This window comes from Pinus tabuliformis, chromosome 9, assembly GCF_031772625.1.
Source record: "Pinus tabuliformis cultivar Carrire ecotype Pingquan chromosome 9, CPIR1, whole genome shotgun sequence".
NCBI lineage: Eukaryota > Viridiplantae > Streptophyta > Pinopsida > Pinales > Pinaceae > Pinus > Pinus tabuliformis.
Genome location: NC_142307.1, coordinates 1,597,534,858 through 1,597,549,527, shown reverse-complemented (window position 1 = coordinate 1,597,549,527; position 14,670 = coordinate 1,597,534,858). Strand labels below are relative to the sequence as shown.

The 14,670-nt window shown below is 36.0% G+C and overlaps 1 protein-coding gene across 1 annotated transcript; it reads left to right on the top strand.

The window, feature by feature from the left end:
- Positions 1–254: 254 nt before the first annotated feature.
- On the top strand, positions 255–1,833 carry LOC149154847 (thioredoxin reductase 1, mitochondrial-like). The gene is made up of 2 exons (XM_089438687.1): positions 255–1,279; positions 1,522–1,833. Exons 1-2 carry the CDS (start codon positions 334–336, stop codon positions 1,617–1,619), a joined length of 1,044 nt encoding a protein of 347 aa, XP_089294813.1. The 5' UTR covers positions 255–333; the 3' UTR covers positions 1,620–1,833.
- Positions 1,834–14,670: the final 12,837 nt, after the last annotated feature.

The window sequence follows — 14,670 nt, the reverse complement described above, 5'->3', positions numbered from 1 at the left end:
TGCCGATGCCATCACTTGGTCTTTATTATTCCATGTGTACTTATTAAGCATATACTAAACACGGGCAAAATTGTCACATACCAAACTTTCAGTTCACACGGGTCAGTATTGTCACAGACCATTATGGACACAGCGAAGACGACGTACTAAAAAGTTAATGCTTATACACACCTCATCGATGACGCACACAGATACTTGTTGCTATAAATTCAGAGCAAGGACGACACAAATTATAGTGGCAAGCATTTCAGGAGGAGGAAACTGTTGTTGGAAGTGAAAAGGCATTTACGATTTTTAGAAGCATATAATCCTTTAATTCGTGCACAAACAGAAATGGTAAGCATAACGGCGGAGGCAGAATTGGAGAGGATGAGGGTATCCACCTGCATAGTGGGGAGCGGACCTGCGGCGCACACGGCGGCCATATACACAGCACGGGCGGAGCTGAAGCCCATTCTCTTCGAAGGATGGATGGCCAACGGAATCGCCCCCGGCGGCCAACTCACGACCACAACTGACGTGGAAAATTTCCCAGGCTTCCCGCAGGGGATTATGGGAATTGAATTGACAGAGAAGCTCAAGGAGCAGAGTCTCCGATTCGGGACGCGCATTTTCACGGAAACAGTTGTTCGCCTCGATTTGTCTGTGAGGCCATTCAGGCTTTACACGGACACCAAGCAGGTGGACGCCGATACCGTCATCATCGCCACGGGGGCAGTGGCCAAGCGCCTGGATTTTCCGGGGGCCGGCGATGGAGAAGACGGGTTCTGGAACAAGGGCATCTCTGCCTGCGCTGTCTGCGATGGTGCCGCCCCCATCTTCCGCAACCGGCCACTGGCGGTGATCGGCGGCGGAGACTCGGCCATGGAGGAGGCGAATTTCTTGAGCAAGTACGGTAGCAAAGTTTATATCATTCACAGGCGGGATGCGTTCAGGGCGAGCAAGATCATGCAGAAGAGGGCGCTGGATAACCCCAAGATCGAGGTCATATGGAATACGGAGGTCCTCAAAGCTTTTGGGAACGAGAGAGGATTGCTCAGTGGGCTCAATTTGCGGCACACGGTGACCGGTGAGGAGTGGGTGTTGGAAGTGTCGGGGTTGTTCTTTGCAATCGGGCATGAACCAGCCACCAAGTTTCTGGAGGGGCAACTGGAGTTGGACTCGGACGGTTACATTTTGACAAAGCCTGGAACCACCCAGACGAGTCTTCCGGGGGTTTTCGCCGCCGGAGATGTTCAGGACAAGAAATGGCGCCAAGCCATCACTGCCGCCGGTACAGGTATGTACTATGTATATGTGTGCAATGCGCTCGGGTGTTTTCTATGTGTTGTATTAATTTTAGGGAAATTTTTATTTCAAGTTTGCCGCAGGGCTGCTGTTTGGTGGAGACAATTGTGTTTTGTCTGTGTCTAATTATGCTTTTTTGTTTCTTTCCCATCCTGGATTGATTTGAGAGAATGGCCCATCATTTATGAAAGATGTAATTTTCTAACGTATTTTGAATTTCGATTTACTGTGCAGGGTGTATGGCAGCACTGGAAGCTGAGCACTTTTTACAAGAGATAGCGCCGGTAGAGGAGGAGGATACTGAGAGAGATAGCGGCACGGGAGGACACTGAGAGTTCCCGGCCTGCTGTTTGAGGATGTGAGAGCAGCGTTTTAAATAAATGTTAATTATTAATTTAGATATTCAAAGCATCTGCAAAATGACATCAAATGTCCCATTTTTTTCCCAAACTTTGACTTTGACTTTGACTTGAGAATAGGCGATGGGTCCACTTGTTGTATTATGTTATTTCATTAATTCAAAAAATGATTGGAATCATTGGAGCATTGTTGAGAGTTCGATATTACAAGAAGTACATGCATTCTTTAAAGATGTAAACCGAATTGAACGATTTAATTCCGTGGTAATTATTTAATGTTTAAAAAATTATATTATATTAAAATTTTGATAGAGTTGTTAGTAGGTTATGTTTTTTTAAAGATGTAAACTGAATGGAATGATTTAACATTCTGATCATTATTTGATGTTTTAAAAAATAAATTATATTAAAATTTTAAAGAAATTATTATTAAAAATGTAAATGGAAGATAAATGTTTTTCAGAATAATTATATTATTAGAATTTGATCGACCTTTAAAATTAATTAATTAATATAATTTATCTTTAAAACAAAGATAAATCACATATTATATATACTTGCTTGTTTCCTGATTTCAGTACCTTAACAATTTTCATTAATGGAAACCTTTATTTTGAAGGGAAGTTGCACCTTTTAGATGGATGGAATAAAGGGCTTTGAGATTAAGAGGGAGTTTCGAAGCTCCAATTTGTGACAATTTTGGTGGGTCCGAAAGGATACACGTAAACGGATGATGATTTTAAAAACTTATAGTCAGTTCTAAAGATGAAAACAAAAAAACATTTAAGATGCTAAGAGCATACCCAAGGGAGAGAGGGAGCTTCTATACATTTAAATTTTAAAATAAAATAATTATTGTTTTATATATATATATATATATAATATTTTTTTTTTGAAATTTATTATGTATTTCCACCCGCCGTAGTCTTTAACGCGACTTTTTGAAAGCTTTTTCAGCGATTTTTTCCGGTGAAAATCCGGCAGTGATTTATTGAAATCGAAGTTTGATAACTAGTTTCTGCACAATGAAAGCGTCCACCCTCTAATGTTGAATCCATGTTGACATTTATTTTCTATGAATTTGGGGGGCCTCGATTGAGGCTGCGGCATCGGGACCATGAAGCGATGGAATGAAAATAAATTGTGGGGAAATAAAAAGTGAAATTAACCCGTGCGCGAATGTCGAATGAACACCGTGGCCACGAACACATGGAAGTGGCACGATTAATTTAACATGGGAGCGAGCCAATTAATTTAATGTTAACCTTTAATATATAGTTTAATTTAATTCAACGTAGTTAAATTTAATTTAATTTAGTATAGTTAATTAACATAATTTATTAAATTATTGTTTAACATTAAATATAAATATTAAACATAAATATAAACATAAACATTTAATTTAGTATTGTTTAACCTAAAACATTAGGGATAAACTTTTTAACATTAAATATTAAATCAATTAAACATAAATATTAAATATGAACATTTAAATATTTAAACATATAAATATAACATAAAATCAACTAACCATAAACATTTTAAACATATTAACATTTAAGATTCTAACCTTTTTAACATTTTAAAAAGTTAACATAACCATAAACATTTTAAACATATTAACATTTAAGATTCTAACCTTTTTAACATTTTAAAAAGTTAACATTTTAACATTAAATATGAAATCAATTAAACATAAACATTAAACTAAAACATTTTAATTTTTAAACATATAAATATAACGAATAAAATTAAAGATTAAATATAATCCTAGAGGTTAAACAAACATTAAATATAAACGTTAAACAAACATTAAACAAATGTTGAATATAATTTTAAGTTATATTTTTAAGACATTTTAATTTTTAATATTGAAAAATGAATATTATAAAATTCAAAGTTGAATATGTAAATTTATTAATGTGGTTGAAAAAAATAAAATTATATTTATATATATATATATATATATGAAATATTTAAAATCTATGTGAAAAATGAAATATAAATGAGAAATTATATTGAAATACAATATGAAATTTTCAACTCAATGTTAAAAAATGAACGTTAGATGGGGAGGCTGGAGCAGGAGGGGTGCTTGTAAACCTCGAAGAAAAGACTAAATTAAAGTTAGGATAGGGACTTGGCAATGCCACGAACAATCAAGCAAAAGCTCTCTCTTGGGTAAGGATTAAAAATAAACATCTCTAAGGGTATCAGGAACCTGATAATTGTTGGTGACTTTATGGTGATAATCCAAAAATATTCTCTATGGTGATAATCCAAAAATATTTTTGTCTCGCCAAGCACGAGAACCTTATGGAAACAAAACCCTCACTGACCATTATAAGGATTCTTAAAGAAGATTGAAAATTTTAAAAATTTCCATGTAAACCATGCCAATAAACAAGCGACGGACGTGCAAGCCCATGTCGTGGTAGAGTTAGAGCAAGGCTCTTTACGTATCAACAATGTATTTGAAATATGTTATATCTCATAATACAGTATAAAATATAAGACCAATGCAGTACAACTGGAATATGGGTCTAAAGAAGCATAATTAGGTAGTTACTATGGACAACATTCTGATGGCTTTTTGCAGTGCATTGGGAGAACGAGTGGTTGGTAGGAAGTTAATGCACAAGTGTGATCGTCGGAGTTCGGAGGCCATGAATCATGACAGGTGGGATTTCAGTCCTTGGTCATTTTTATAGTTATTTAATATGGTTCCATTTGAGGGTTGGGTAGGTACCATCGCAATTGCTCTAGGCAGGTTTCGACAGTGATGGAGATGGATGGTAGTTGTTTCGCCATTATGCAAAGTCGATGCTCATTTATGGAGGATAAGATATGAAGGAATGTCAAGATGAACCAAGGTATTATTATAGCAGTTGGTTGAGGCAGATAAACCAAAGGATATTTTCAGTATAGGGGAAAATTGCCAAGAAAATGGCCTCAACAAGTAATGGAAGTCGCAGTGACATGACAGAGTCTGGGCGTAGTGGGAACATAGGGGACATTGTTGATAGCTCATACAAGCAAGTAATCAAGGAAATAGTGAAATAAATCAATGAAAACATGGCAATCTTGTATGCACAACTATAGGGTCTTGGTAAGGACATGGAATTGCTTCAGAAAACCATGGAAAGTATCACTGGAGACATCTTGAACCTTGGACACAAGGTTGAAAACATTCAAGTTAAAGTCGTGACAACCACTGTGGGTGTGTTGAAAGAAATCTTTGGATTTAGAGATGCCTTTGTTCCTCATGTTGAAGGTGTTGAGGGCGTTGCAATTCGGGACCTGGATCATGGGGGTGGTCGAGTTGAAGAAATGGTGATGCCTCCTGATGAGGCTCTAGGAGAAGTGGACCTTGGAAGCAGCAGGTAGCAATTGTCTTTTTCCTGTTTACATATATGTTTTTTTCGAACAACAGAGTATGGAGGAGTCTTCTGGAAGGTTTACAGTATAAACTATGTAAATAACATGGGTAGCAATAGGGTCCTTATTCTGGTTAAAATGCTGAACAATATTAAGAGCTTGCTTTCCATGAATGTATGGGCTCTGACCCGTTTCTAGTTTTATTAATGAAAAAGCTACCCGTTTTATTTAAAAAAGATGAATGTTAGAAAATATGTGGATTGTTGAAATATTAATTATGAAGTAAATGTTAAACAAATAATGCAGATATTTGAAAAAATATTCTCTATTTAATTAAAAAATAAAAAACAGAAAAATGAAAGAGAAGGCATTTTGAACCATCAAAATATTTGAAATGTATAAAAAAAATAAATTCATATATATGATTTGATTTGAAATATGCATTTCAGTTTACTTATATAAATGAAACGGATGAAACAAAAGGAATATGAAGTGTCCGTGAAATGATGGAAAACGGGGTAACTTTGAAGGTAAAGATGAAAAAATGGAAAAGAAACGGGCGTTGGGAAGGGGGGAAAGCTAGTGGCTGCCAGTAGTGAGCCATGGTTGTAAGCTCTTTGTTGTCGGGCTGGTCCTTTGGACGCATTGCGTCTCGTTACAAAGATTTTCCAGAACAATTTCTTTTTGGGTGGCGGGATGAAGGGAATTGGAAAGGACACCAACTACATTGCGTACAACTATACTGGGGTGTTGTCGCTATTCGATGACATCTTTTCTGATGTTTTTCAAGGCCGAGGGTGTCCAATGTTCTGGCTCTTATTTTTTGGGTCAGTTGGGATATGTTCGTGAAACAACGTTGGGATTTGTTTCCCTTTGTTGGTTGGAGCGATTTGGCTCGAGGTTTCCGCTAGCGAGGAGTAGATACAGGTTACCAAGTTTACATGTGGACGAGGTTTGGGCGCGTTTCCTGTGGGTCTTGCATTCGTCTGCCTTGGAGGTAAGGCGTTGTTCCTTACCATAGAAAACTGTGATTATTCAACAAGTAAACAGTTGCATGCTTAAAAGGTATCATACAAAAATTATTGTGAATGGGAACCGTAGAAATGATAATTATTTTGTTTTATGTGCTCATATTTTTTTTTGTAATTTAGTTAGTGTAAAATAAAAGTATTATTTATTTGTAAATCACTGACTATATATACCCTACATGATTTTCCCGTATTTGTGCATGTCATTACATCGATTCCCTCTTCTTTTTACTGCAAAGTAACATCTCTACCCTCTCCTCACAATGTCTTGTCTTAAAAGTTTAAGCATTTGTACATTCAAATTAATATTGACTTTCAAATAGATCAATTTTATCCCAAGTTGTCTACCTATCCGGAGATTCTAATTTCCTCGAGATCTTTCGAATTGGGGCTTTGGCTCTATATCACTTATCCTTCAATAAATGTTCTACATCTCTTTTCGAGAATAGGGAGGACGAATCTATGCCACTGTGAAGTGACAATTGCAGGATTTTTAACCAATGGTGGTGATATTGCCTGACCCATAACAAGGAGGTAGATATTGCGGGTGTACAAAGCATACAGACGAACTTAACAAGCTGGAGCCCGAAAGGATACAAAGAATGACATTATCTAAGATCCAATTTTGACCAACAGAATCAATAGCAATGAGGGAAAAAATAAAATAAAAAATAACCTTTATATTTTGTGTCGCAAATAACATTATTAAAAATAAAACCTTGCCTTATGGACATGAAAGATACCTCCCCAAATATTTGTGACTTCAAATCATAATCATAAAAAATAGTTAAAGCAACCTGGAGCCATTCACTTCGAATCAAAATCAAAAGAAGAATCTAACAAAAAAAATAAATTCATACAACAGTATGACAATCAAAATGAAGAGACATAATAAAGGTATTTGCCAAACAACAACCATTGAAAGGACATCAGCGCAAACCACGAAAATACATAGATTTATGAGGTTAGATTGATAAGGGTGACAATGTGGCACTGTAATCTATCAAAACAATACATAAAAACATCGATCTAAATATTTACAATCGAGTGCACATAATTTTCTTCTCAAGTTTTACATGGTAGGGAATGTAAACCTGCACGTAAACAAGTAATTGAAGTGAAATTGGAGGTAAACAAGTAATTGAAGTGAAACTAAAACTGAAGGTAAACAAGTAATTGAAGTCTATAAAATGAAATTGCGATGAAATAATTGAAGTGAAATTGCATTGAAATAATTGGCAAAGTCGCTCATTAGCTTCGTGATTGATTTAGTAAACAATCACGAGTGATAGTAAAAAAGGATCCAATATTCAAGATAACCTTTTTACAAACCAAATAGGGTATATAAAAGATTATGGCATATAATTTTGGATGTAGTGAAATAAATACTGAAGAAATTTGAAGTGTACATTTTTATTTAATTGAAATTAATTAAAAAATTTGGTTCATGTGAACGAAATTTGAGGGTCAGAACCCCAGCCAAGGCGAGCAGATCGACAAGTAGGGTTGAGACCATTTTTTGCTCTTCAGAAAAAACCGTTTATTAACCAAAGGTGGTCGGTTTCATTTATGTGGCCGAGAATGGAAGTTAACATTGAGAATTGCAGTTGACAAAAAATAAAACCCTCATAAATAACGAACAAAAATATTCAGGGTAAATATGGAAAAATGTCAAATATGCTCAAACTAGGTTGCACAAATTAACACAAGTGGGAAGAGAGACTTGAATATCAAACAAGTAAACAATTGCATGGTAAAAATATATCATACAAAATTCAATGTAAATTGCAACTGCAGTAATCGATAGTTATTTTTTTTATGTGCTCATATTATATTTGTAATTCATTTTGTATAATTTTTATTTAATTGAAAATTAATTAAAAAAATTATGTTCGTGTCAACGGAATTTGAGGGTTATAACCCCAACCAAGCTGAGTAAATCAAAATCTAAAATTTAGACCTTCTTTTTCTCTTCAATTTTTTTTTATTGACCAAAGGATGCCACTTTGTGTTATGTGGCCGAGAATGGAAATTAGCATTCAGAAAAAACAGTAGGAGAGTGAATGGAATTTTTTGAAGTAATTGAAGTAAGAAATAATATAAGTAAAAAAGAGAACATTTAACTCTTTCTATAAAACAATTAACCTTAGAATAAATATCAATATGCAACAGTTAACCTTGTGCAAAGAAGTTAAACCACAACCGACCATGAATAACATTCAATTAAGAATTGTAATAAAATTCATATCGATTGTCTATCAAAAGACAAATAACCAGTATTGTGTTACAAAAGGGTTTGTATCATAAATATCAATAAAATTCATATCGATTGTCTATCAAAAGACAAATAACCAGTATTGTGTTACAAAAAGGTTTGTATCATAAATATCAGTCCAGAAGGGAGGGGTTGTGTCATGGCCGCTATCTATAACAAATCAAAAACTATTTTAAAAATCTCGGGTGCAACTTGAGTAGTCAACTACAAAACCCTAATTTGCATCTGATGCATAATCACAAGAAAAAGCTATTGTCAGTTGGACAAAATTTGTTTCCTACTATACTAATAACCAAGACAATCTAGTGACGATGACACCTAGAAATACAAACAAAAGGGTTCAAGTTATTAACAGGAGAGACTTGGAAAAATGTGATGCCGAAACCTTGAACAACATGAAAGGCAAAAAACCTCTCAAATGATACTTGTGTCAAGCATAACGACAATTAGAGGAAAAAAAACTTAGGAGTGACTTTATTAATTTAACATGGGAGTAACTTTATTAATTTAATATTAACGTTTAATATATAGTTTAATTTAATTCAGTATAGTTGATTTAATTTAATTTAACATAGTTAATTAATATAATTTATTAAATTATTAACATTAACTTTTTGTTAAACATTATATAAAAAGTAAATATAAACATTTTTAACATTATTATAAACCTAACATAAAACATAAACATTTGATTTAATATTGTTTAACATAGAACATTAATCATTAAAGATAAACAATTTAACATTAAATATGAAATCAATTAAACATAAACGCTACACATCAATATTTAAACATATAAATATTACATGAAATCAATTAAACATAAAAATTAAACATTTTAGCATTTAAAATTTTTAAACATATTAACATCAAAATTTTGACCTTTTAACATTTAAGATTTTAACATTTTAAAAAGTTAACAGTAAACTTTAACATTAAACAAAAACATTTTAATATTTAAACATATAAATATAATCAATAAGATTAAAGATTTTTTTGGTAAATAAGTTTTCATCATATTATCAGAAAAAGATTGAGTACAAAAATCATCTCCAGAGGTCCATCATGACTTAGGGAACACAAGGCTTGGAGGAAGACAATGACAACCCGTGCTAACAGTTATTTCCAGGTGGCCTATTAGTCATACCATATATCGCCAAAAAGAGCAAAACTCCAAACAGTAGAAATCCTCATTAGGAGGGTGGATTATGCAGGAAGACAGGAGGGGCAGTGATGAGGCCAGCATGCTCATGCAAGTGGAAGTCAATATGCTCCACCCTCGCCTCTAAGGTGTGAAGGTGGTTGTTTGTGCATCAATGTTGTTGCTGGAGGCTTTCCACCGTATCCAGAATCTCATTCTAGATGTGTTGGATGTTGTTGATGTAGGCGACTAATTCATTACAATCCACATAGTGCTGGTCCCTCAAGGTGTCAATGTTTAGCTGGAAATTTTGCAGCTGGACTGCAATTGAGTCCAAAGTGGCGGGAGCTTCGACTTGGCCCGTGAACGGGCAATAGATAACGTTGTTCCCTCTTCCGTGTCCTAATTGTTTGCATCGTCAGAGGACGAATGACTACCCTCACCCTGTTGTTGTTTCCCTTCATTGCAAGGAGCGACCTCCCACCTTGGACGACCCCGCTGACGTGACATAGAGACCAAATGAAAGCAAGTGGGGATGATTGAGGCCGTGAAGCAGGCAGAACCGAGGTGAGAGGCAAGGCAACGCTTCTGCAAAAGGACTTGAGCACTGTCCCATTGAACTCCCACTCTGTATTACCACTGTCGTCATAGATAATAGAGATTGCAATGTAGTTGGAGAAGCACAAAAATGCATGCACCACATCGGCCTTACCACCCCCCGGCCCCCCCCCCCTCCCCCCCCGAGTGCCTGATGGAGCCAATTCACCATGCTCTCCCACTCCAAAGTCTGACTGCGAACAAAGAGGACAACCATGCAACCACCGGAGACCGTCCCAAGTCGATGAGGCCTGGTAAAGGAAGCTAGCCTTGGCCTCTGAGATCGACTGCGGAAGCTCAACATACCAAATCAAAAAACCTAGCATGGATTGCAACACTGAGGCCTCTGTCGTGCTACGCAAATCCCACAGGCACTCCTGGGCCAGACACTCTCCACGTCACAGACTAAGACAGAACTTACACACCCTTTCCTTGGCAACCTTGGCCATCTCAACCCCAAAACCAATCTTGGCAACAAGGCTAGCAAGGAACTTATGGGAGCCATCTGTAATATCCTCAATATTTTCTTCAATATCCTTCATGCCCATCTCCATGTTATCCCTACCATTCACCTCCATAACAAAAAAAACCCCAACCACATCAATCTCAAATATCCACTCCTACTCAACTACCTATACCACCATTTCTAAACCCACACAATGAAGTAGCTCAGCGCACTTACAATGTTGAGGTACAACACTTCCAAACATCTCCTCTTGATCTAAATCGTATTCATCTTAGCTCAAGAAGAGTGTAAAAAAAAAAAGATTATATTGATGTCATTAGAGGAACACATCCAAAAGAAGAAGATTCAGATGAGAAGACCAAAGGATCATGGGCTGCACTTGATGAAGATCAGACATCAGAATCAGAGATTGAGAAAGTTCCCTCATGGTTACCATCAAATCCTCCATGTGTTCAAGAGAACATCATCAAAAAGAGGAAGATTTAAAGGTCATGGAAGAAGAAGACATCCAAGATTATCCAACTCAACAAGTGGACCACGGGCATCACAACTATATTGAAATATGGTTCCAGACAATGATTAAGTTGCAACAATATTATCTTCTTCAATAGTGGTTGATATCATCAAAGTAAAATCATTTGATCTCTCAAATTCAGGTACATGTCAAAGCATACATTTCAAGCTTACACATCAGTTTATCTGTCATCTTGATGTGCACATGACTCAATTGGAAGTATTCTTATACTTGAAAGTGATTTTGTTTTTCAAGTAGAGCAGGGTAGAAAATAACAAAAAAATGAAAAATAAGAGAAAAAATAAAAATCTCAAGTGAAAACCTCCTTTGAGGTGCCTGAGATTGGCTCATTGATTGGAAACCTCCATGGGGTGGTCAATGGGTTGGAAAAAAAGAGAAAAAGAAAAGATCTTAGGTGAAAACCTCATTTGAGGTGCCTGGGCAGACCTACTAGTCGAAAACCTCACTGGGGCGACTAGTAGGCCTAATATATATATATATATATATATCTTTGCTCCATGTATATCTCAATGTAGGTGCTCTCCAACATCAGCAAGAAATAAAAGAAAGTTGGCACCAAAAAAAACAAAAAATTGGTTAAAATTCTAATCAAACGAAGTCAAACTTAGACTTTCTCCTCCTTTGATCAGATGCTCTAGAAGGGCCAAGGCCATGCCAATCCATCACCCTCATCTATTTCCACCTTCCACCTGTCATTCCCAAGCTTTTACCATGCATTTTCCTTGTTGTCTTAAAATACTACAGGAACACTTTGTTTTACTACAGGAAACATAAATACATAGAGCATAAATTTATTTTTTTCATATCTTGAAAGCCATGCATCCATTTTCCAAGTTGTTTCAAGTGGAGATGCATATGGATGATGGTAACATTCTCAAGTAATTTCAGGAAATTCCATTACACAATTTTATGAGAAATCGACCTCCATCACCTACAAACATTTTTAAATTTTCTTGATATTAGTGCATCCATTTAAAACGTTGTGTCACTGGGAGATACATATGGATGATGGTAACATGACCAGGGAATTTCAACAAATTCTAGTGAATGATTTCCAAGAAATCAACCTCCATCAACTTCAGCCATTTTTACTTTTTCTTGAGATTCGTGCATCCATTGGCCAATTTCTTTTTATGGGGAGGTGAATAAGGATGATAGCAACATGCTCAGAAACTTTTAGGTCAATCCATTCTACCGTTTGAGAGATATGGACAAACCAAGGCTACTACAAGGTTCCCTGTAGTACTACAGGAGTCCTCATTTACTACAGGAAATAAGCTGAAAGCTATAGGAAGGTAAGGAAAGTGAAATAAAGTGTGGGAAAGGTGCCTAATAGTGGAATAAGGTATAGGGATGGTTAACATCACCCATAGCTAAGCCCAACACTCCAAGAAGGATGAATTTGACTAAGATAGCTTACTTGTGGTAACTGGAAGACAGAGGTTTAGAATCACCAAGCTATGAAGACCTATGCAGAAGAAAACAAAGGAAATTATCACCTCTAGAGGACCATGGATCGATCATCAACTCAGCAGCAGCATGCATGCCTCTCTAACAACCATCAGGTAGGTACAGGTATGCAATATTCTTGACATCTTCTCGTGAGCATATTATAGTTATAAATTTGTTGTCAATGCATGAGAGATGAGGTTTTATAAGCTAAGAATGGGGCAGCGGTCTTAGCCACCTTCAACTAGTTAATTTCAGCTCCCTCCTTCACTCCTGCAATGTGGAAAAGCTAAATTAGGAAGGGTGATGATTTCGAGGAATGGGGAAAACAGTTAAAAGAAAATTTTTTGCAAAGGCCAAGTCACCACAATACTCCAAGCTCTCCATCCACTTCATATCCACTATCTATCCATCATTCATCCATCCCATTTCATAAGAAAATAAATAATATTTTTCAAGAACATACCCTATACTTTGCCTCACCTTGAAAATTTCTTAAAAAAACACACAGAGCACATTCTCTCCATTTTCACAAACCTACACTACTCCCTTTGAGCCCTAGCGTCATCCTCTGACCCCTCTACATCATTTCTCATCACTCCCATAGAGTTAAAAGATCTTGAAAGAGAAAGAATGAATATTACAGGAAGGCATAACGCTACTACAAGAAGGAAGAAATTAAAAAAAATTGCTAAAACCCAAAAAGGCAGTGCCTAAGAGAGACCTAATCAAAACCGAGAACTCCAAGGCCATTAGGAAATCATCTAGGCCACGAAAGAGAAGAAGAAGGCAAAAAAAGGCAAGAAGACATTCACCATCAAAATAGAACTCAAACTGCAGCGATGAAAAGAGATTTTCCAAGAGGTCCCTAATCACTTTCTAGCATTTGTCCAATGCCTAAAAGATGTTATAGAAAGGGAATAAAGGCATGGAAGTTAAGTTAAGCGCTTACCCTAGGCTCATACTATCATTTTTGCTCAAAAACATGTTTAAACAAACTGTTGCAAGGTTTCCTGTAGTTACAATAGGCTGCTATAGGGTTTCTTGTAGTTACTATACGCTGCTACAGGGTTTCCTATAGTTACTATAGGAATTACTACAGGATGTCCTAGTTCTTGTCTAAAGGCCTTTTGAAGGTTTCATAGGTGTCCAAATGGTGGAAAAAGGTAGCAGAAGGTTGTAAAATGATGTGGAAGACCTTTCCAAACTGAAAAATATTCAAGAACCCATCTTGAATAAGGGGAGGAAGGCACGCTAATTGTCTCAAGAAACATTGTGATTTTTTTCTATGCACAAATAGTTTTGGAAAAATGAGTGAAAATGGAATGAAGGTTTCAAGGGAGAGGATATGAATGAAATGGATCTACAAACCAACAGAGTTCATTTGCAAAGAGGAAAGTTATGTTTTTTTTTTCTTGAAATATTGTTAAACAATAATGAAAATAACAACTACAATTTTGTGCTTGTCCTTGCAGAACTTACAACCAAGATTCTTAAGAGAAAAGATTGAGGAATGCACAAGAGAGAGGCCACCAAGGACATGAATGAGGCACAATGATGTCACTAAGTTGCTCAAAGGAAGAGCAACACTTTCAGCGAGGGAGTATGATGGGCCTCTAGATTAGACATAAATTAAGGCCCATATGACCATCCTTCAATACATTAAACCTCTCTTTTTTCATTAGATAATGTATTTTTAACTTTAATGTGTTCATTAGGAAGGTTTATGGATAATTACATATGTGTCTAATATTATTTATTTTTTTGGAATATTATGAGAATATTGGGAAAATTATGGAGATTTGGAGGAGGAGATAATCTAGGGAATTCCTCTCTACTACAGGAGGATCAATATTAAATACTAAATCAATAAGATATTCTAGAATTATGGTACAAATTGTGGAGGTCCAATGATTGAGAAAATCTAGGAATGTGTTCCCTGCCATTTAATGCAAATTCCTAGTATTGGGAACCAGATCCACTAATCAAGGGATTTTGGTGGGGAAAGTTTCCTCCTTTCATGGGGAATGATTCCTAATTATTTTTTATAAGTACCAAGTCGAATTTTCCTCTATTAGTCTTCTTGTGGCGAGAACCCATATTTTTGCAGCTCCACTTTCATTTTCTACAGGGATGTAATTGTATTGAAGGAAGT